General features: G+C 41.0%; 3 protein-coding genes across 7 annotated transcripts; 1 reads left to right on the forward strand and 2 right to left on the reverse strand.

Moving 5' to 3' along the window:
- Window positions 1-2,977: 2,977 nt before the first annotated feature.
- On the reverse strand, window positions 2,978-8,114 carry mrpl12 (mitochondrial ribosomal protein L12). The gene is made up of 5 exons (XM_026164746.1): window positions 7,887-8,114; window positions 5,392-5,590; window positions 5,219-5,293; window positions 4,885-5,022; window positions 2,978-4,059 (listed from the first exon to the last, which is right to left on the reverse strand). The coding sequence occupies exons 1-5, from the start codon at window positions 7,943-7,945 to the stop codon at window positions 3,943-3,945; spliced, it is 588 nt and encodes a 195-aa protein (XP_026020531.1). The 5' UTR covers window positions 7,946-8,114; the 3' UTR covers window positions 2,978-3,942.
- Window positions 8,115-8,263: 149 nt separating this feature from the next.
- On the forward strand, window positions 8,264-10,217 carry LOC113020625 (methyltransferase-like 26 B). Its single transcript, XM_026164745.1, has 7 exons — window positions 8,264-8,895; window positions 8,988-9,190; window positions 9,367-9,529; window positions 9,610-9,669; window positions 9,745-9,812; window positions 9,897-9,975; window positions 10,057-10,217. The coding sequence occupies exons 2-7, from the start codon at window positions 8,991-8,993 to the stop codon at window positions 10,102-10,104; spliced, it is 618 nt and encodes a 205-aa protein (XP_026020530.1). The 5' UTR covers window positions 8,264-8,895; window positions 8,988-8,990; the 3' UTR covers window positions 10,105-10,217.
- A 70-nt stretch (window positions 10,218-10,287) lies between these two features.
- Window positions 10,288-23,156, reverse strand: hgs (hepatocyte growth factor-regulated tyrosine kinase substrate). 5 transcript variants are annotated; one of them, XM_026164741.1, is made up of 20 exons: window positions 22,943-23,156; window positions 20,220-20,304; window positions 19,969-20,044; window positions 19,701-19,793; window positions 18,921-19,038; window positions 18,603-18,655; window positions 18,417-18,485; window positions 18,132-18,256; window positions 14,969-15,083; window positions 14,321-14,419; window positions 14,123-14,218; window positions 13,944-13,982; window positions 13,674-13,838; window positions 13,367-13,580; window positions 13,101-13,273; window positions 12,880-13,020; window positions 12,443-12,626; window positions 12,161-12,297; window positions 11,879-12,061; window positions 10,288-11,697 (listed from the first exon to the last, which is right to left on the reverse strand). In XM_026164741.1, exons 1-20 carry the CDS (start codon window positions 22,977-22,979, stop codon window positions 11,584-11,586), a joined length of 2,316 nt encoding a protein of 771 aa, XP_026020526.1. In that variant the 5' UTR covers window positions 22,980-23,156; the 3' UTR covers window positions 10,288-11,583. The 5 variants fall into 5 exon arrangements, with proteins under 5 accessions (XP_026020526.1, XP_026020528.1, XP_026020527.1 ...); XM_026164743.1 differs by having other exon boundaries at window positions 13,367-13,577; window positions 14,969-15,053; window positions 18,921-19,044; XM_026164742.1 differs by having other exon boundaries at window positions 14,969-15,053; window positions 18,921-19,044.
- Between the last annotated feature and the right edge of the window lie 877 nt (window positions 23,157-24,033).

Genomic DNA, 24,033 nt, shown 5'->3' on the forward strand with positions numbered 1-24,033 from the left:
TGACATGGAGCAAAGGTCTCGAAGTTTAAACAAATATTTGTCAAGGATAGATTTGTCTAATTATAGCATTCAGACTTCAGGTCATAAGCACAAAAGGTTACAAGGTTACAACATTTTGAACAATGGGTCAGTGATGCACAGCAACATTATTTATTATTTTCATACTTTTCTGAAAGTTTCTACAGCTAATGCAACCGTCTGGGTTGTTGAACATGACATGATTTTAAATGAGTGCTATGAATGACCAGCCTGGCACAGCAGCACTTGGGCTGACTCAGAGGGGGGGCACTCATGACAGATGATACAAACAGCAACTGGATACCCACTCCAAGTTGGAGCAAAGGTAAGATGTGAGCAGACACAGGCAGGAATGGGTAATGACAGCTAGCAATAGTCAGAACTGAGATTTAGGTTTCTGTCTAATGCTTTAACATGAGTTGTTGTTGTTGGGCCTCTTTTAGGGAGCTGTTTGATCAGATTGGGGGTGGTTGCAATTTGGCCTACCGTCTGTGAAATAAATGAGATGGGCAAAACGATAACTGCAAGGTCCAGAATAAAAATGAAGTTGAATGAACAACAGGCTTAACCTTCATGGTTGATAGGATTTATTGCAGGCCTGCTCCATTATTTTCTGCTGGCTGTAGCTACACCGGTTGAGATTGCAATCAAGTCAGACTGCAGACATTAATCTACTGCACATGAATCCAAATCTTTAAGGGTACACTGAGATTAAATAACAAGAACCAACTAGGAGTTAGGTCTATATGGATGTTATATTGCATTGATGCTGGATGTCTGCAGTTGGTGGACCGTAGGCTGACCTCAGTCACTTGAAGTGTAGGAGAGTGATATGCTGCTGCCCTCTGCTTTATGCTAAATTGCTGCATTAAATTGCATACAGCTGGATTTTGTTTTTATCATAAAGTGAGTTAAAATGAAACCTGCGACTGATTTGATGTGGTGACTTCCTTCAGCAGTCCAGGCCAGGCTTGCAATGCTATGACCCAGCCAGAAGCCATCATCACTAACACAGCAAAGTATCATTTTCATTCTCCAGGACAATTTTCTACGACTCTCATCAGGACTAAAGGGTTTTCCCTCCTCACTGTAGGAAAACTGGATGACAAGCCATTTCTTTTACATGTTCTTCACAGAGTTTTTAATCACTTATGTTGCGTTGCTCTTTCTCATGTTTCATCTGTACACATCTGTCTTCATTCTTCCTGCTCTCCATCTGTGCTTTGCATTTGTTCTTGTGACAGATGTAAAAACAGACTGTATTCTCTCTAAGATTTAGATGTGTCACGATAGATTAAGTCCGAGTGTTGACATAAAAACTAAACATGTTAAATTATCAAAGCACTAAAATTTACATTTAGGTTTAACCTTAAAAAAAAAAACTAAAAGCAAAACTCCATCATGATTTGGCACACATACCTTCATCGGGGAATGAAACAGAGTTAATGAAATCACTCGATCCTTCTACTTTCCAGTGGTGTTTCACCATTAGGGATTTCCCATTAATTATATTCCCCCAATGATAAGCTTCTTCCACCCAGGATCAAAGTGGAATATTCCACCAGTGAAACGATATAAGAGCAATCTTCAACACCTGGACCGATACAGGAGCCCAAAAGGATCAATAAGCCCAGAATATTCACCAATCCAACAGGAGTGAAATACTCCACTGTTTATCCTCAGCACTCTTTGTGCTAAAAACACATCAGTTCCCAGGTCCTGAATCCTTCCTGATGCTTCAGTTACAAAAAATTGCTGAGACTACTTGATTAAAACAACTAGCCAACATATCTACTGGGAAAAAGCACTATAAAAAACTGTTATATTAACATTATACTGCCATGATAGCAGGTATGAAATTGAGCCCCTTCAATGTTCTCTACATACTTCTTGACATGTATGTCCTTGCAACCTCTAGTGTCCATAAGTACAAAGCACCTGACTCCTCACCTTCTCCTATAACTATAATTAATCAGAAATTGTTTATATTCTTCAGGTTTTTCTTTTTACAGTCAGCAGTCTGCAGGTGATTTTGTGCAGGGTTAGCAGTTTATGTTCCTTATGTGAACCCCATTGAAGAGACAGATTCTCCAAGAGGAAAAGCAGTCCAACACTAGTTTTAAAATAACTGTGTATAATTTTTCTTCTTTACATGCTGACTTTTGCAGACAAAATAAGATTGTCTACCTACAGCAACTAAATGCATGTAGACATTAAATGGGCAGAATGAAAAGCAGATTTAAAGGACTTTGAAAGTGACATAGCTCGTAATGACAGCTGGGCTGGACCGAGTACTTAACTGCTGATCTGCTGGGGTTTTCTCACACGACCATCTCTAAGGTCTCTTCTGACATCTCAGTGTGAGATGTCAGAAGAGAATGAGTGTCTCCTTTCATCTGATAGGACAGCAACAATAATTTAAACAACCACTTGTTACAACCAAGGTATGCAGAAGAGCATCTGTGAACAAATCAGACCTTGATGCACATGGGTTACAGCAGCACAAGACCACACTGGTTGCCACTTATGCCAGCTAAGAGCAGGGAACTAAAAGTAGAGTTTGCACAGATTCATGAAAACCGTTTTTTGTTCCGAAGGCAAAAGGGGTTCAGAGGAAGGTATACCTAATTAAGTGTCCAGTTAGAGTAAATGGCGTAAATTACTTTCTCTCCAAATCATACATCATCACAGATACTGAAGCTTTTTTCCCTCTTTTAGGAAAACCTACTCATTTCTGTTCATTTCAACACTAAGGTTTACTCAGAAACAAAATGACATGCAAGTGCTGTTATCCAGTGTTATTAAGACCTCTGGTGGACAACCGCAGTAAAGCATTATCTAGTGAAATTCACTGTTCCACTATAAATGTTCAGTCAACACAGCACACATGAAATCTTGATTACACTCATCAAGTTTTCCATAAATTCAGCCACACGACCAATAACACATAAGAGCAAAATAATTATTTCAACTTTAATCACATTATTAACATTTCAATGAGATTTATCTGGACTCAACCCTGCCATTCTCTGAACTACACACAGTATCTGGTGCTCCTCAACATCAGTCATCTGTATCAACCTGGAAACCACAAGATTTAACCTTGTGAGAAGATTAAACACAAAGAATTACAAAGTAATTTCAGCCTCTTTCAGACATGCGCTCCTTCCCATTGATCTGACAGCATCTTGGTGTGGTGATGGTTTCGTGTCCATCAGCACCCTGATCACGCCTCTGGACGCAATAAATTTCAACCGTAGCAACTATGCATGCATCTTTGGCGAGTTACTCAGCTCACAGGAGAATGCAATTAAAAGCAGAAACGTTTACATCGTTTCTAATTTGGAATATGATTCAAGCATTCTTCCTAATTCAGAAGAAAGCTTTTTAGAGCATGCATGTGGGGGGGTAGGGTACAGCTCTCTCTGCAACACCACGCAGCACATGCAGCTCTTTGTAACAATGACAGAGAGAGAAGTTCTCTCAGTCTGTCGCAGGAAGGTCAGATAGAAACCAGAGGAACATTAATGTGATCAATGACCGCCGATTGACACAATGCCATTACTGCAATGTTATTCATTACATGTCTGAAAAAGGCGTTACTCTGCATCCAACCAATCTCCTTAGCTTGTTTGTGACACGTGTATCAGACAAGCGAACCACCAAACAGTGCGGCGGCACATCTGCGAAGGCTGCGTGCTGGAGAGTTCAGTCTCAGCTGTGCCGTCCCGACCTGACGTTGTAAGGGGACGGCGTTAATGTCAGAAGGCATTTGTTTCCATTTCTCTTACGATCCACGTCTTTGTCGTACAAAAAAAAAAAAAAAAAGGGAGGAAAGAAAACAAATAAAAAGAAATAAACTCAAGGATGAAGTGCATGAGTAGTAAAATGATGGCGAACAGTGGGCATAAGGGCAGACGAGATCTACTCCAACTCCACGGTGCCACCTGCTGCCTCCAGGGCTGCTTTTAATTTCTCTGCCTCTTCTTTGGATACGTTGGCCCGGATTTCCTGTGGAAGAGACTCCACTAGTTTCTTAGCCTGTTTCAAATAAAGAGGGCGGAGAAAAAAAAAAAAAACAATTAGTGAAATTAACAAATTTGTGCTTTGAGAAGCTTTAACACTGCAGACAAAGCAAATTACACTATACACAATGTTTGCTTGTAGTTACTGCTCACAATAAAAAGAAAGAAATTAGGAACACTTGATCACCACAATACAACAAATTCATATCAATCTGTCAAGTTAGAAACTGTTGGGAATGCATTTCACCCACTTTGGTGCAAATAAAGGGACAACAGGTTCACTGCAAAGCCAACACCACAGACAACCTCTGTGAGCAAAGGACCCACTAAAAGACGTCAACCCATGCTACCCACGTGCCCTCTGACAGTTTGTTTAGAGGAATGCACATGACGAGCTTGCTGGAGGTCATGTAGTAGGACTGACAATTCTTTGCTCAGAGGAGCAGACACTGATGCCCTTGATATCCTTCTACAGCCCTGTTCAGCCTTCCTTGTGTAACAGCCCACCTGCATCACCTCACCACTCTTGAGAACATGCTGGGAGACATAGCAAACCTACTCATAACAGCACGAATGGATGTGTCATCCTGGATGAGCTGGACTGCATGTACTGTTTTATGCTACCAGCAGTGAGATTTTCATTTGCACCAAAGCAGCTGAAACTGATTCACAAAATAAATTGGACTGATTTTGCAGACTATTATGTAATAATATATGCATATTATTACCTCCAAAGCGTCATCTCATAAACATTTTATATCTCACATTCTAACACCGGCCCACTGCTTTTTGCCAAAAGCTACAATAAGCCCGCTTAAATAGCTCCAACAGTGAGACTTACCTGCACCAGATTCAAGCCCTGGATGCAGTTTTTCACTTCCTTTATAAGCTTTACTTTTTCAGCAGCTTTCAATTCTGTCAATTTTACTGTAAAGTGAGTCTTCTCCTTCTTTGCTGGTGCCACCTCCTCCTCTGCAGCCTAGTTGCAAAAGGAACACAATCGAGGTCATTTAACTGTGCGCACGGAGCCTCGTTGGCCACATCAACTATGAGTGGCTTTAAATTCTTAAGCTAGACATCTGAAAAAGAACAATAATGATGTATGTTGCTACTTAAGCCATTAATGATTTATAAGGCAGTCTTCAGAACTTCCCTTTAAAAACAATTATCAATACCTGAGCTGCAGGAGCAGCTAATGTCGCCATCGCCCCCATCGGCATCATTCCGACACTCTCAATGTTCAGAGTTTTCTGTGGTAAAGACAAACAAGTTATCACTCAACATTTAACACAAACGGACAGCAAGAAGCTCAGACAAAGTGCACTGTGGTTTTAGGTTTCCCACAAACCTTGAGGAGTTCGTTGAGATCGGACACCTCTAACAAGGTGAGGCTGGCTATGTCACTGACAAGCTGCTGGATTTTGGGGGAATACTGTTTGGGGGCTCCATCTAGAGGAGGGGTGGCGATGGCATCTGAAGACGAGGCTGGACTGGTTTTCAGAAGTCTGAGAGCACATAAGGCTGGTGTCTGCCGTTGAAGCTGTTGCCTGGGAAAGTGAAAAGCGGTTAGCTAAACGGCAGACTGTATCCACATATTCAGTATGGTGTGGATCACACCTGGCATCATCCACTGCCATATTTTGACTTTGTCTACTGCTTTACAAAACAATCCTTCTTACATTTAGAGTGCAGACTGCCTAACTTATGCATAATTAATGGTCTCAATTTGCAAACCACCAAATAACCCCTCAAGCTTCTCACTGTGTAAAGACAGTAGCTATTACTATGAGATGGGTTTGCTTTCTTATTTCACCTGGAGGACACTTTTATGCTTATTGCTTTGCAGTTTAACAGCTCAAACAAATTATGGTAATTTGGCAAGCAAAAACCCTGAAATTCCAGTTTTGCATCAGCAAATAATGCTATACAAAAACACCACACCACAAAGGATTTGGCAGGATTCTGCAGGTACTGGCTAGCTTTGGTTGGAGAGTCACGCATCCCTGGTAAGAATAGTAAGAAGAGATTTGTTGTATGTTATATGCGAGATGGCACAAATGGTAAATGGCCTGCATTTGTATAGCGCTTTACTCAGTCCCTAAGGACCCCAAAGCGCTTTACACTACATTCAGTCATTCACACACAGGCAACGGCAAGCTACATTGTAGCCGCAGCTGCCCTGGGGCGCACTGACAGAGGCGAGGCTGCCGGACACTGGCGCCACCGGACCCTCTGACCACTACCATTAGGCAAACATGGGGTTAGTATCTTGCCCAAGGATATTTGGCATGCAGCCAGGTGGCAGCCTGGGATCGAACCACCGACCTTCTGATTAGTGGCTGACCTGCTCTGCCACCTGAGCTACAGCCACCCACAAGCGGTTGCTCAGGGCGGGCAGGACTGGTTGACATTACGGCAAGTACCTGTGAGCTAAGAAAGCAACCATTATATTCTGGCAGTAAGGACAGATTTCAGGAATATTGTAGGTTTATTACAAAAGTACACTCTGCAACACGAATATCCAACTTGAAAACCTTTGGAACACGATCAAGTTTCATGTAAGCAGAATGTACAATAATAATATCAACTGAATTATAACCCTCACAGATGCAATTTATTTACCCGTTCTGTGTTACACCTTCCCTGTTGAGGTTACAATTGCATTATATAACAAAGGTTATATATCAGCTCAATCTTCTTTGTTACCCATCATCGTTTAGCAACCTCGCTATTCTATGAATGCAGGACTGTAATCAAAGAAAGTATGCAGACCTAGAAATGCACTGTGGAAGGGGGGCAGGAAGCTCAGTCCTGTTAGTAAAACTGACAGCACGGTGGTTCTTCATGCCTTCTCAAACATCTCAGACTTGGAATTTCACAATAACAGACGTGGACAGCTCAGCTGAGCAGTTGCTCTTCATTGATTGCATGGAGACCAGTTGGATGAGGGATGTGCAGACGATGCACTTATAGTGTCTGATGGTTACAACAAATTGTCAGGCATGTGGACAACCCACCCCCAAAGCTTCCCATTCTACTTGTGATTACAAAATTTAAGTCCCTTTACCCCCAAACAAACCCCTGGGTACTTGCAGGCAAAAAAATATTTTTAATAAATACAAAAATAAAAAAAAAATAGTTGTGCAAAGGGCAGTCAGCCTCCATGTAACCAGGGCGACACTGGAGGAAACTACAGCTTTGGCTGAGAGGTCCTGATAAGGATGAAGAGAGAGAAGCGCTCCAGGACAAGCCATGGTGGCTTACATCATAAAATCTCCAGCTGACAGTCTGGACATGTCTGTTTTAAGACACAACTGCCTCTTTTACACACATGGCATTGAAAGTCTCAAGACTCCCGAAAAACCCCAGTTAAAACTCTAGTCAGTTTTAACAGGGTAATGTAGCCTATCAAGCTATAAAAAATGTTTTAAAAAAATCACCCAGAGTATTTTTACTACTGTCAAATACCAGAAAAGTCCCATTTGACCAGTGTAGGTAAGAAAAAAAAAAGGTCAAAGCCATGCTTCTCTTAGATTTTTTTTTAAGACGAAGCCATGAAGGTATACTGCGTTTTGTGTCATTAGTCGGACAGCAGGGCTCAATTGGTCACGTTGTTCAAGTTGAAGCCTGCGATGGAACCCTTAACGTCGGCTAACCTACTTAGCACACAGCCGCAAACCACTAAACTCATTTCTGTGCTCACACAACGCGCATCGTCTGTCTTTAGACGAATTAAAAAGACAACATCGTGTTCTCCATCCAAATTAAGCGGCAGCAGTGGCCGGCTCTCTGCCCTTGAAGCCGCAGACACTCGGATACAGGTGTACTCCGCCTGTTACGTACCGATGCGTGCTGGCTGCGACTCGCAGCGCGGTGCGGAGGCAGCGGCTGGTGCAGAACATGCCGACGGTAAATGGAGCCGGTGGTCCTCTCTCTGAGAAACAGACAAATTTATCACACACACGTCTCCTTCCAGCGGATCCTCTGCCTCAAAAGCACATGGCGTCCCCTCTACTCCTGACCTACCCACAATGCATTGCGTGAACTGTTAAAAAACCTCAATTCAACTGCTACGGGAGCCCACAAGGGACAATGAATGTGCGTGAGAGAGCGACAGAAAGAAAGTAAGTTTGAAAAAAAAATAATAATAATAAGAATAAGAATAAGAATAATAAGAATAAGAATAAGAATAAGAATAATAATAATAATAATATGTCCAGTCTCATCTTTCCATCTCTAGCATTATCACTTCAATGACATGCAATGACTCATAGTGCTCCATTATCTGTTTTTCCATCCAGGTGTCTTTACTGCATTGGCAGTGTGGTTGGGATCATTCTAATGCTCAAAAATTAAGCTGTTACAGTCACATGCTTTCCAGGTGGAATTGCATAGTGGATCAACATCTGAAGGGATTTTGCTGTGTTCAGAATTCATCAGCTTTGACATTATCCACAACACCACTGGCTCAGATTCAGCCCGAAACCATGTCAGATCCAGATCCGAGGTCCTGTGTTTGGACTTTCTTAACAAGGCTTAACAAAAGAAAAGAAAAAAATAGTAAATGAGTGAAAAGTCAGAATTGGAGAATTATTGGTCAAGACCACTTTAAAAATGTAAAGTGGACTGGCTCCTTGCAAGCAAAGTAGACTCAAGACTATAGCTGTCCTATTATTTGCTGTGCATGTGCATATGTCCTACCTGTAGTGTACCAATGCTGGGCACTTGGACACTGGGAAGGAGCATGAAGGAAATCCTCTTAACCAGGTAATCTCTCCACCCATCTGCTGCTACTGTCTTCCACCAACATGCCATTCCCTCCACTGGCCTTTATCGCCAGTGCAAATAAAAGGTAAGAAGCATCCGCTAAGAGAACAATGCAATGCATGGGAGTGCAATGCTAGATAAAAGAGGCACACATCTTTTCTTTTCTTTTTCCTTCAGGCCATGCTGCTGTCTCCTCAGGCTGAAAGGAACTGGGAGAGTGTTTGTTCAGTGCTCGAAGATGTGTTGGAGAGCCAGTCACACAGGCAGTTATTTGCTTTAGAGCTTGGTTCTGGAACTGGCCAGCATATCATACGGTTTGCTCAGAAGATGCCCTTTGTCATTTGGCAGCCATCAGACATCAAAGAGGATTCTCTAGAGAGGTTTGTGCCTTTCAGAAAGTGCTTGCCATGTTGACGTGTCAGTATAGTTATGTGTGACAGAAAGATTTACGAACATATTCCAGTTAAATCAATGATCTATTTAAACAAGTGATTTGTTGAAGTCTATGGATTTGACATTAAATCTAAAATGAAGCTCGTACACACCTTGTTGGCAGTATCAAGGCATATATTGCTGCAACCCAAGCAAAGACGGTGCTACCACCTGTTCACCTGGATGCCAGTGATCCGTGGGAGAAATGGGCAGGACTGAGTCACAACTCCTGTGACGTTATTATTTCCATTAATTTACTGCAATACAGCTCCTTCAAAACAGCCCAGGTAGGCCTGGTTGCTTATAAATCAACTGAAGAGCTTGAGATATATCCCCACAGTATTTTATTTACTTATCATTTTCTCAGGGAGTGTTCAGTGGAGCAGGACAGATCCTCAAACAAAACGGCCTTTTGATAACATATGGGGTATGTAATGATAGTTAATTACACTACAAATAAACCTGAACCTACTAACTGATGTCAAATTAAAACATTTCTCAGGTGTATGCTGTTAATGGCATCATCACACCAAGTTGTAATGAAAAGCTGGATGAGGAGCTACGAAAAATGTGAGTAGCAGCTATTTGGTAATATGTGTATGTGGTTGGCTGTTAGGATAAGATATGGACCATGTTTGGTTCTGCTGCATACAGGAATCCAGACTGGGGTCTTCCAGATATCGACGTGCTCAGACAGCTGGCCTATGGGAACGGGATGCGTATGGAGCGGATAGTAAGTCATGTATCTCGGCTTAGAGGCGATTCCACCTCCCAGCAGCATGTCTTTTACACTTGTAATGTTTCCTTCTTTTAGATTGAGATGGAAGAATACTACAAATGCCTCATCTTCAGAAAACTCTAAAGAAGCCAAAATACCAAAAGGACTTTAAATTATTAGTTCACATCAGTTATGAGTGTAAGTCTATAGTCTTTATATTTGTAACACAATTCTGCAATCTGATAATGGATATAGTTGAATAAAAGCTTTAAAAAATAAAAAAACCCTCCTCTGTGTGTGGTTACAAAATACAAGTCGAGGCACGTGGACAGTAAGAACCAGATATTTATTAAATATAATTTTAAAATTACTTCAAAGTCAGATCAGTATGTTGGAATAAAGAAGTTCACAGATGCCAACTGAAGAGTTACAGAAACCACTGATTGGGTGTGTGATACATACATGCAGCACATCATGTTTGCTCTGCAAGCTTTTCTTCACTTCTGGATACTCAAGCAGACTTTTGAAAGAGTGCCCACATGTACTCCCGATGCAGGCATCTGTATATGTGAAAATTACAACTAATAGAATGTAGGCTGGGACTCCTGGAGGAAACTTGCACTTTATTACAGGTTAAATTCATATGCTTCAATTTTGTGATGGCACTTGATGTTCGGCAACACCAGTCGCTTTAACAGAAGGGATGCAAGATGCTATTAGAACTGCTGGACTGCTTTTAGTATGAATATTTTTTTGTTACTAATTGTGGATTTTTAATGATTTAGTTAATTAAGTATAATTGATGAAGACAAAACAACCACCCAGCTAATTTTCTAAACAGTTTCCCGTAACGTGCTAATCCCTGCATCGTCTCTGAAACTATATTAACACACAGTTGAAGCAGCACACAACAAATAAATGCCCCCCCCCCCCCATTAAAAAAAGAAGACTCTAATTTGTAATTATAAGAAGGGATGATATGAAAACTACTGCCTATGCATTAGTGAGATTTTTTCCAGGTGTCTGACTGTGCTGTCACTCTTCAGACATACCAACAGCATCTTAAACAGTGAATACAGATGTTTCTCAGTCACTTCTTAAACTGTTAAAACACGTTGAAATAATTTGCTTCCATTCCAGAAAAGAACTGAAATTTCAACATGCAAATTTGGATTTAGAAAAATGTGAGACAAAGGATGGTTGCATCTTCTTCTCTCTCTCTCTTTTTTTTTTTATTTTTTTTTAAATCTCCTAAATGGTCATATTTTCTGTAACTTTAATACCACTGACTATTTCTGCTCTTCAGTTATTCATTTAATAAGGAGATACTACATACATATCAGCTGGAAAGGAGGAGGAAGAGGGTGAAGGTTCTTGGTTATGGCGCTTCCCATTGCAGCTTCACCCCTCCTGATTTTTATACTTCAGCGGGGGAGAGGCAAGGAGAGCAACAGTTCTGCAACATCATCACAATATTTCACGTTGCCACAAAAATCACAGCGAGGTGGAAAGTGGGAATTATGTGTGTGTTTCCAGAGGGTATCCTCAGAGTCCAGAGAGGGAAGAAAGAGACCAAACAGGGAGAGGAGCTGTAGTGTGTTAGACCCAGCAGCGTGAGGCCCTTCAGTCGAAGGAGATGAGCTGTGCCTCTGCGCTGCCCGGCACGGCTTGAGGTGCCTGCTGCTGCGGCTGCTGCGGCTGTTGCTGCTGCTGCGGGGGGCCACCAGGGGGAGCAACCTAGCAGCATGAATGCACAAGTAAAAATAGGAAGATTAGCCAGGACTGACATTTAAATAACCTAAATAAAAATACCAAAGATAAAAATAAAGAAAGCTTTCATGCGTTAACTGTGAATGACAGTTGAACCAATTAACTTTTAGTCTGTCAGAAGCTTCAAATACATAAATATACAACTGACCTGCTGATACATGGGCTGCTGGCCTGGCATGTACTGCTGTTGGGGGGGCATATTGGGGTCCTGTCCCGGCAATGCTGAAATCATGTTCTGCATATTGTATGGCTGGTAACCCATATAACCCATACCGTTAGTGGGGGGTGCCTGGGACATGGGGGGCATACTCTGCGCCTGAGAGGCCACATTCTGCACAAAACACAGAGAACAGTGAGATGCATTCATCTTTAAACGTTTTTGTGGCATTTCATGTATTAATCAGAAAATTTAAGTGGAGCTTTGTCAGACCTGGTAACCCTGCGTAGGTGTGGGCTGATAGGTGGAGTAGGGTGGACTAGTTGTGGGTGGAGCCTGACCAGGCGGAGGAGCGGGCTGCCCATTAGTTCCTGGAGGTGGGTACATGTATGCATTAACCATATTGGGATCTGAAAGAAAGGGGGGGAGGAAACACAAAACATTGTAGTGAACGATTAAGATTTTAGATCATATCGCTAATTGTAACACCAGATGACCAAAGTTGGTAGATTTCTTGTCTTTTCAGCTGATCCTTTTTCTTGTGAACCTCCTCACCTGTGGTAGGACCAGGCATAGCCTGGTACTGTGCTGGTGCAGTCTGCCCTGGCTGATTCATATAGATGTTGTGCATAGGTGAACCCTCCACAGAACCAGCGGGGCTGAAAGTGCCTGGGTAGCTGGGCGGAGCACCGGGTTGGTATACCACCCCTCCCGCGACATTGGGGGGCAAAGACTGCATCTACATAACAGCAAATAAAGACAGCATTAAAATTTCACCAAAAGATTACAATGAACTTAAAAAAGTTCAAAAACATAAAAAGTCTCCTGCTGAAATCTAAAAAAATGTTTCATTAGCTGAAATTTATTCTTTAGGTTCATATATTTCTGCTATTATTGAGACATTTGGTTTCTGCAATATCAAGTGAATTTACTGACTAGATTATCCTTGGGTTGAGTTCAGTCTGAGGCCAGATGGAGTATAAAATGTGTACCTGGGCATAGGGAAGAGAGAAAGCAGGCATCTGGGCCCTCATCTGGATGGTGTGCTTCTGCTGCTCCAAACGCATCTGCCTCTCTTTCTCCTGCTCCTGGAGGCGCTGAATGGCCAACTGTCTTTGCATCTCCAGGTACTCCTGCGGTCCAAAGAAATACCTGTGAGCATGGTAATGGCCTATTATATCTGAACTCTCATTGAACAGATTCAGTTCAGTACCTGTTTCTTCTGCCTCATGATCTCCAGTTTTTGTGCCAGCTGGATCTGCCTCTGTCTTTCCGCTTCCTCTGCAGCGCGACGCAGTTTCTCTCTGTGTTCGTCCCGGAGTGCGTTGAGAGCGGCCCGAGCATCACGAACCTGAGCTAGCTTGTCCTGCAGCCCTTCATAATACACTGACAAGACACAGATCATCACAGTTCAGAGCCTGGACACGTGGAGAGAGAAATCTATAAACATGGACACAATTACACAAGGCCAACGCTTACATCGCTTCTCATCTAGCTGGTTGAGGATGTCCAAAAGCTGTGGGTGCATGTTGTTGATGGACTGGAAGAGTGAGAGCACGGCGCTGTCGTTAGTGATGCTTCGCCCACGCATGTGGTTGCTCTTCATGCGGTTCAGGAAGGTGGTGACAGCATTCTGCAGAGCCTTCAGAAACTGCTCATGGTTCTCCTCTGATTCGCCATTCTGGTACTGCTGCTGAAAGAGGGGATGAACAGGGCAAACCATGAGCAGGGGCTCATTTGTGTTTAGCTTGATTTTGGTTTTTTAGAGCTCACAACTTCAGCATACCTCCACTATGTTGACAGGCTGGACAGGGACGTGACTTTCCACGGGCTGACTGATTGCCGGAAGTGGCTCAGCCAATGTCACAGGGGCAGGGGCTGAGGGGGTGGGACTCTTGCGAGCCTCTTCCTGTTTTTTCTCCCAATATGTTCTGTTCAGGTAACGGGCCAGCTGGAATGATGTCATATTTCCTTATTAGCTTTAAAAGCACGGTGTAGCATTTCCATTAATCAGCAATACTGCTAACATTTGAGAAGAGCAATATACCACATGTACCTCAGGATCTACATCTTCAGCTGATGGAGCAGAGGAGTTCTGCAATGTGTTTCATAATAGTCAAAAAAGAATGCATTTTAAAATTTGCTTAACAATAATAAAAATCTTTCAAACATGCTTTTAAAATCATGAAAACATGTTTTGTAGAGTATAAGTGATTTTGCTGGAAACAGCCTTACCACAGGGGAAGTGTAGAGGGTACTGACTGGGGGAGCTGAGGAAGTCACTGGGGTGGGATCGGTTTTGGGATACATCGAGTACGAGTTCTTATGTCTCTGCAATTGAGCATTCAGCTGTGTGTCAGCTTTTATTCTATATACTAGCTGAAAACAAACACATCCATACCCAAAAATGAGCATTTCAGCTTAGCAACCCACCATTCGCTCCTTCTCCTCAGCCTCACTTTGAGAAAGAGCTATGGCCAGCTGCAGCTCCTCCTCCTCCTGCAGGGCAGCCTCATCTCTCTTGGGGGGCATCTGGTGAGAAAGAAGAGCAGGAGAAATATATAGCAGGAGAGTCCAACAGCGAAAGCTTGGCTGCAACTGGATCATCTAAATTACAACAAATCTACAATAGAATAGCTGAAAAAGAAAACACTAAAGGTTTCATAATGACCACAAATAAAGCCCAGACATTCAGCTTGATTGAAATGCTGTAGAATTACATTAAGAGAGCTCTGCCTGCAAATCTCAGTGAACCAAAGCAACACTGTAGGAAAGATTGGGACAAATTTCCTCCACAGCAATATGGGAATTAAAGTCAGCTAGAAAACACTGATTTCAAGTGATTGCTGGTAAAGGTGGTTCTTTAAGCTAATGAATGATGGGGTGTACATGACTATTTATTTCCAGTGTGACAATTTTAGCAACTTTTTCCAAAAAGGCTAGAAAGCTGTCTAAAATGTAAAAAAACAACAACAATATAATAACTCGAAAATCATTTAAGTCCTATATTTAACAGGTAACAAAACAAAAACAAAAAATCTAGAAAGACAGTGATTGATATAAAGAGTTTCAAATTATTACCTGTGACTGCTGGGACAGTGGGCTGGTCAGGTACTCAGGTGGCAGTTCAGCAGAGCCTGAGGAAGGGGCTTTTCCTTCAGCTTTCCTAAGTGGAGGAGAGAGGGAGGGGTGGCTGCTAAGGAAGAGGGATCAGGGAGGACAAATAACCTTGTAAATCAGAGTTTCAAGCATGCTGCTTGAAACAACAGTAGCACTCCAAAGAGAGAACAATACAACAAAACATCATGGGAAACACTTTCAAGTTACTCCCATTTGGATTTCGGATCTCCATCCAAACACACACACTGACAAACAATGCTTCCAAGTATGGTACACACCTTTGTTTTTAGTTTGTCGTTCTTATTCACTAAAGTTCTGTTATTTTTGTGTTTAAGTATTTTTCCCCAGTTAACATACAGAAAGCTGCTACATTAGAGAAACAGTAAACAACAACCCTTATCATCAATACATCTGGCTCATCAGCTCTTTGTTCTGTGTATAAATAACAGGAAACAGTGAAGACGCATATCACGATTTCTTGAAGTCGAAGCTGAAATGTCCTAATGTCTGATTTATTACTTCTAGTTGATTACGTCGATTAAGCATCACGAGGCGGAGGGTGGGTGGTTCCCTATTTTTATTTTTTTTTTTTTTTACTGGGAGCTGACAACCCTATTAGTTAGGTTGTTTAATATTTCTGCTAAGTACTCTTTAAAATACCAGAATAGGGAGGATCGTGTAGGTTCAGGTTTATTAGATTGATCAGTATTGCTGAACTATGAAATATTTTGGGTGCAGTGTATTTTTTGCATACAGGTATAACAGAATAGCTTTAGTGTTTTGTTTTTTTAAAACGTGAGTATGAACTTATACAAAATGCAGCAAGATATAAAAAAAAACAACAACCTGTTTTATTGATTGAAAAATACACACTATCGGATTCATACCGGTATCGGCAGATATCCAAATTTATGATATCAGTATCGGACATAAAAAAAGTGGCATCGTGCCATCTCTAATTACTTCAACATTATTTATTGTTGTATGTGCGATGATGTTCATACAAATTTTGTCCAGATTGCCCCCCCCAATTGTGGAAGAGATAGTGAAAATACAGATATATATACACACACATACATATACTATCATCATTATAATAATATTATCATCATCATCATCATCAGAATGTCTGTTTTCTGCTGCAGGAAAAACGGCCTCAAACCACAACTGTTGATATGCTCACTTTGCTTTGTTGCAGCCGCCACATGCTCTTTTAAAGGATCCCACACACATACTCACTCATTCACTAGCTCACGTGTGTGTACACACATACACATTAGCGCTACCTCAATCAAGAAATATAATACTGTCAGAACTTGTTTTATTGCTACTAATTTAAGAAAGTTTTATAATAAGGAAATAACATTTTAATTTATAAGGCATAAATTAAAATGTTATTTACAACATAAAACAAGGCGTTTTATGTTGTTTGCATAACTTATTTGATAATACAGTATTATTTATTATTTTCTTTTGCACTTAAACATTTTTCTTAAGGAATGCTGTCCAATTCCTGTGTGATGTGGGATTCTAGGTGTTCTTTGCTGCTTTCAATCAGTGAAAGGTATGGAGTGCAGGCATATTCTTCAACTACTGTCTTGCAAAGCCTTCCCTGAAAAAGACGTCATTTGGCTAGGAGCGTATGTTGTTCTAAAAAAACGTTCAGTGCCGATAATGCCTTTCCAGATGTGCAGGCTGCCAGGTCCCCAGTACCATCAAGAATGCAACTGACCACTGATAGCAAACCACCTCCTCTTCAGTCCAGAGGATATAATATTCATGTTTTCCAAAAAGAATTTCAAATTTCAATTCATCTGACAACAGAACACTTTTCCACTTTGCTTCAGTCCATTTTAAAAGCCAGCGCTTTTCTTACTTTCTTCTGATGCCAAAAGAAGGAAACTGAACTGCTTTCTGAGCTGTTCATTCTGATAGACATCAGTTAAAAACGTATTAAACAAGCTCTTGTTGACACTGTTTATTAATCATCTCCATTTTATTTTGAGCCTGGTTTTGTATTGCTATTAACTGTATTTTAATTTTCTATCATATTTCATTATAATTATTCTGTTTGCACAGCACTTTGTGACAACATGTCTTGTGAAAAGCCTTATAAACTTTACTTACTTACTAGACAGGCTCACAAACATAGTCTACATGTTTTCACAATCCATGTATTTCTTTTCTTTTTAGAAAAAAAACTTAACTACTCATGTTGCAGCATACTAAGTACTTCCTGATTTTAGCTTGACACGTCCAGCTAAAATCTTTCTGCATTGTCCTGTGAATTACCAGCTGCGAGTGAGACAATTTAACGACTGCTTGGAGCAGTTGACTACACAGCATGTTTCACCCAGTGTTACCAGCAGTCTTTCAGTATCAGCTGCCAAACATGTGCAAACATGCCTCAGAACACGTTACACAGTCGCAGACATCATTTGCATACGTTTACATAGTTTATTTTTAAAACCGGCATTATCTTCATATATCTACATACCATTTTTTCATTAGAAGTCTTTCCGTGTTTTTCTTTAATGGTATTTGTTCCAACTTCTCAAAACACACTCTCACTCATTAGTACATTTTCATCACTACCCTTAATCAACTTAACGTGCTGCACATCCTTTCCAGCTTTATCTTTTTGTCTAGGTAGTCGATAAAAATTATTTTCTCGTTCCTTAGCGCCCAGCCTCACATACAGCTCACTCTAAGCCTTTTCCACCTCTGCTGTACCCCTAACATCCTAGTACTCTTGTCTACTTTACTCATCTCCCCTACTATCCCACTTTTCTTTTGCTTCCCTCCTCCTTTGAATATTTTCCTGCACTTCCTCATTCCACCACACATCTATTTGCCCTCTTTCCTCTCTCCATAACACATTCTCTGCATTTTACCTCAGCACCACAGCTGCACATATTTAACCTATCATTTTTTACAAGTCATATCACAGCTACATATCATTTTTACCTTGAATAAAATCAATCACGTGTTCATTGTGTTTAATCTGTTGCACCCTAGATAATTGTGAGACATAAACACTTGTACTATCCAGGGCCACCATGTTACACACAGCCTGTTCTTCACACTAATTCTAACATTTTAATCACCACATCTGTGGACTCACTTGTTAAGCAGCTCGAAGCAGGGCTCGCACACACGCACTTCCTTCTCGATCCCAAACTTTGGAATAGTGGAGTACTTAGACGAACACTTGCCGCAGAAAATCTGACCACAGGCTCGACAGTGGTGCTGGGAAAGCACAGGACACAAAATGAGGTTGATTTCCACACATGCGCCGTGAGAAGGTACCGCATACACGCAGACACACACTCACACACTCACAGCATCAAATGAATGAAGGAAACCATAAAACCTCCAAGTGGCCTAGTTACAAGCAGGCCCGGCCTACCTTTCTTGTCATAACGCCAAACTGGACTCTGCACCGGTGGCACTCCTCAGCGTCAACCCAGTCAGGGGCCTAGATAAACAAAGCAGACATCACATTACTCAACTACTTCTCAATGTAAGGGGCACATGCCACAAAAACATAACTCTCTTCACACATCAGTAAAACAAGAAACACAAAATATCTTACTCTCTCAGCAGCAAACATGGCGTCACTCTCCTTGAACTCGGGGAAAACGTGACCTGCAGACAAACAAAAGCAGAAAATCTTTTTACAACAGCTACAAAAAAAAAAAAAATCACAAAGAGGCAATAACTTCTAGCTGCTGATGTACCTTTTGACAATGAAATTTGAATCAATAAAATCAGTTTTTTATCATTACAAATCATCTGAACTGGTATCACCCAGTTTTAAGTGGCCTGTTAGAAAACATTTTCTGGGTCAGTAAGCTTTCAGAGATCCTTTGGTTTCATTTCAGATGTGAGCACTCGGCTCGTTCAAGCTTACCTTCCACTTTCATGATCTGATAGGTGTCTTGAACCACTTTATATTTGGGTTCATTGCGGAAGGCGTGAGCCCAGGCCTGGATCAGGTAAAGGATCTTGTTTCTGACATTTGGTTCCGTCTGTTTCTGGAAGTCAAGGAATTTACACACAATTAAAGCAAAAAGGTCTACTTTCCCTGTTTCTGAATTCTACTGTCAAATAACACACTGAATTCATCAACACTGTGAGGTGGGAAGTCCCTTGTTTTCATCTGAAAAAAAAAAAAAAAAAAAGACTCCTGTCACAAGGCAATGACATCACCAGGAAGTTGAAACCAGCATGAGGTATACAGCCTGTGTCACATGATACAGTTAGGATCCAATCAAATATTGCTAGCTCATGCTGTAATCCAGTCAGCTGAAAGAGTGAGCAGTCATAGGAGAGGGGGAAAGCTTATGAAGCCTCCAGCCAAAATATATAATTGAAGCACTGTAAAGACGCTAAACCTGTTTTTTAAAAAGTTCATTTAGTATCAACTACTTTAATATCAGACCACTGTGTGGCTGCTCACTTTAACATCACTCTAACATGTACACCTTTGGGAATCTGGAGCCTGTGTTTGAATAAAGGTTTGAATAAAGACTAAAACTCTTCATTGATTAAGCCAAAGCAACCACTCCGCCTGACCTCTGCCAACAAATTAAGCTTCACAGTAAGAAGACAACACAGGCCATCTCTGAATGGCATTGAAAAGAGTGTGGTGGGAACTGAGCAGACAGGGAGTAGATAAAATGAATGTCACCTTAAGTAGCTCCTTCAGTTCCTCCATGGTTTGCTTACTCGCCACCTCATCGTGCACCGTCTGGCCACAGTTCTTCACCACTGACTCCAAGACCTGAAGGGTGAGGCTGCATTATTCTCAACAACCCAACGCAAAAGATGCCAAGTCTACTATTGCCCACAGTTAGGTGACAAAGCAAGAGAACACACCAACCAAAGCAAAAATCAAACTATGTTTACAGGCAACAGAGATTTTGTATTTTTGATTGTATACTTTCCACACGTCTTACCTCAAGTGCATAAATCGCCACGTGTGGATTTTTGTCATTCAGCTTCTTTTTAATGGCCCCAATGGCATATTTAGCTCTGCAAGGAAAAAAAACACAGATATCGCTTAATGCAGAATCATTGGCATAAATTCAATAAGCAAACTCTCAAGTATGTTTATTTCAAAAACATTGAAGACAATAGTCGAAGCTGTATTAAATCTTCAGCTGCTGGAGGATGTGACTGTAGAGGGGAAGAAGACAGAATCACTCACTGTGTGTCTCCCTGTCGAATGAGATCACAGATCTGCAGGATGGATTCCCAGTCAGTCTCCAGAAGCAGTTGACTGGTGGCTTTATCTGCATGAGTACAGAAAGCTTTAACATGCATGTCTGTCAAATGGCATCTACAACAGCAGCTCCACAAAACTGCACCGGCAGTTACACATGAACAAACGCTTCTTCCACATGCTTTAATCTTTATAGAAACATCTGTACTCCTGCTATTAACGTAGGACTCCAGATCGATCTTTGTATGATATCAAACTATTACCACACAAAAGGTTTGAGGTGTCAAACCTTAATGATATAATAGAGATCTACTTATTTATTATATCATCATCAGCAGGGATAACTAAAAATATTTTATTGCTACAGATGCTTCCGTGAGTTCAGCTGTCAGAAAGAAAATAGCCTTGCATATGATTCAGGTGTGCCAAAGCGCTGCAGTCCTGGGTCTGACATTTGTTATGCCCTGCGGAACTGTGGGGAAAACAGGAAAGCACTGATAGCACGAAGTGATAATCCTGTTTGGCATATGATTGCGATGCATTTAGTAGATGAAACCTGGTCTTGATTTGCATTTCTAAATACAAGTGGAACCTAATCCAACTTTCAGCACAACAAACGACCTGTTTGCAAATCATAAAATAAAAAAAACTGCCCAATTTTTAGGAACCAAATATCATCTTATTACATGTCAAACTGAAGGATGTGTGCTGTGAATTCAGCAATCACCCACACATAATGGTGGTTTAATTGAGTTAAATATATTTAAAAAGATTAAATGTTTTAAATACACATGACATCTGCTATAAAACTGCGAATCTGATCATAGGTTTAGAGGTGTGCATTACTCAGTTCAGACTTTTTTTTTAATTTTTTTTATCTGCTTCTATACTTTGAACGTCAGGTAAAATTTATGCTTCAACAACAACAATGATTCTGACTACAGGCAGGGGGTAAACAACTGCAGAGGTGGTGCAGGTGTAGTATCTCTGCATCAAGTTCAAGAAAAAAAAAGGAGATGAGTGTGCTTTTTAGAAGGGACAAAGACTAGCTTCTGCCCCTGCAAATCAGTAGAACAACTGTGGAAGTGGTCACCAGCTTTAGTGTACATCTCACTGAAAACCCTATCTGGTGTCACAACATTTCCGTCCTGGTTAAGACACCAACACCAACGCTTCCACTTTTTCAGGAGGTTGCAGTACGAGGAACTTGTTAGCTCAGTCTTAAACCTATTCTGCAGATTTGTGGGGAAAGAGTGTCCTGAGGACGGCAGAGAAAACGCCTCTGCTGAGGGCCTCCCCATCACTACAGACATTTACGCCAGCAGATACAGGAAAAGGGCCTCCTCTATCTTGAAAGACCCCACTCACCAAGCACATGCAGTGTTTGTTCCCCTCCCCTCAGGCAGGAGGCCACAGAGTATCAAGAGCAGAACCACCATGCTTTTAGACTGCTTCTGTGTCTACTTCTCCTAGCCAATCGTAACAAAGACACCAATTGTGCATTTGCAATATCCTCCATACCCTTAAAAAATGATTATTCATTCTCTATGACACTGTAAATATGTTTTCTCTTCCTTGTTTCTGTATATTGTTCTCTTGTGTGTTCTCATTGTTGCTGGCGTTAAACAGGGACCTGAGTGCTAAATTTAGTTTCAACTCATGTGAATACACACGTTTGAAATGGAATAAAAACCCTTGAATCCTTGAGAAAAACAAGTTGGGACTGCAAAGATAAGTTCGGCAGGAATTATATTTAATGGATTCAAATTCTGAAACCATTTCCATCACTGGTAAGAAGAATCAAACACACGATTTATAACCTATTTGATGGTTTTAATACAAACACTTTGATATTTAGGCCTCAAATATCAAATTATTACTGGTTACATTGGCAGAGTAGGCAAAACTCTCCAGCTGAACTAAAGAGACCTAAAATGTCTGAAAATTGTTTAATAGTAATCAATATGCACAGCTGCGTATTCATTTGACACTTCACAAAATAATTTGACATTTACTGGGTGTATACATTTTTCATCCAGGTTCGCTAGTTAACCTGCTCATCTTTGTAGCCCAAGAAACTTGTTGTTGCATAACTGGAAATTCACTTGGGACTCGTTTTAAACCAAGGTAACTGTTGAAACATGCTATGACAGAGACGCCTTGTTTTCTATGATTAGTCATGGAGTAAAAGCAACTATTAGCCACCTGACGTTAGCGTAGGTCTATACGTGGATCACAAAGTATCCCAGTCGCTAATTATAGACATGTGTCAGCGAACTAATCAACCTGTTGTGGTCTTTAAAAAAAAAAACTCAGGACAACAGAGCGCCTCACGAATACCAGCGTTGTGTTTGTCTGCCTGGTTTCCTTGGATATGGGGTAGTTAATGTGTGAAGTAACAGCTAATCGTATATTACCGTGTATGAAACGCACAGGAACACAACAACAGCTTTGGTTAGCTTAACTAAAAGCAAGGCGATAACACTGGACCAGACTTTGAGTTAAAACTGTTCGCTTCAGCTAACTTCTTAGCATTTCTTGGCCTTCGAACAATAGCAGCGAATTTGTTAGCAGGCTAGGAAAAAAAAAGCTAGCTGGCCTGGGAGCCACAGCCCGATCGACTGTCAAAACAATACGCTGGAAAACATCGCACTCTGCCTTATAGTTGCTTATTTTACTCTCAACTTACGCATGTGCTGTTAACTTACCGAGAAGCCTTTCAAATGTGCCTCCACCTTTTCCCATGTTAAAGTCAGAGTCTCAGAGTGGCTGTCGAGATGACTTATTTAATTAGCGGATCCCGATACTTTCACAACGGAGGTTAGCTGTTAGCCACGGAGCACAGCTGTACAGCAGGTACAGCCTCCTCTGACTTCCCACTTCCGTCGCAGAAACAGCGACACGCATGAAATGTCTCCCTCTCGCGGCGAGTATGCGCAATTACGGGTGCATTTTATTATTATTTTTAATTTATTGAATTTATTTATTGATTTATTGATTGATTTATTGTTAAGCGAAACCTTGACATGATGATTGCCGCTTTAGAAATCTAAATAAAAATATGCATTATCAGCAAGTCATTGATGAGATGTGTGGTAGGAGTGACAGATTGGTTTAAGGTGAGGGTGGAATTACAGTAGAGACTGGTTCTGAGGCAATACTGACAGGGCAGCTCATGTTGAGCAGTTTATAGACAAGGCTGACATGATTTAGACACGTGCAGAGGACCGATAGTGGCTATATAAGACAAAGGATACTGAATATGGAGATGCTAGGCAGAGGGAAAAGAGAAGATTCTTCGCTAAAGAAAGCAGCCAAAAGAACAAGAAGAACTAGAAAGTGCATTTTCTGAAGAAACTGCAGTGTGAATGCTTGAATCTGAATGTATGCACTGAAATGAATTAATTGCTGAATTTTGAGTTAAAAATGTTGAATGATAAAAAAAAACAACCCCGAATTTAACGTGAAAACAAAAGTGCTGAACTGCTAAAAGCTGAAGGTTACACAGAAGAAGAAGTTGGAAAAAAGCTGAAAATGTTTTAATTGTAAATTAGAAAAATCTAAGAAATGAGAAAAGAAACTTTAGAGTCAGAAAACACCTGAATGAATATTAAAAGTTCATATTCTTTGAATCACTGAATGACTAAAATGTGAGCCCTCCACTTGGATCCACACAGTTTTAAAAGGTTTACATCTCTGAGCTTTTGAAAGACACGGTGTTGGAAAGAGAAGAACGATGGATACGTTTTGAGGGTAAAATGATGGCTGTAGAGCAAACACTGTGGACACAGCAGCAGCT

Source organism: Astatotilapia calliptera, chromosome 4, assembly GCF_900246225.1.
Source record: "Astatotilapia calliptera chromosome 4, fAstCal1.2, whole genome shotgun sequence".
In the NCBI taxonomy this organism is placed as follows: Eukaryota; Metazoa; Chordata; class Actinopteri; order Cichliformes; family Cichlidae; genus Astatotilapia; species Astatotilapia calliptera.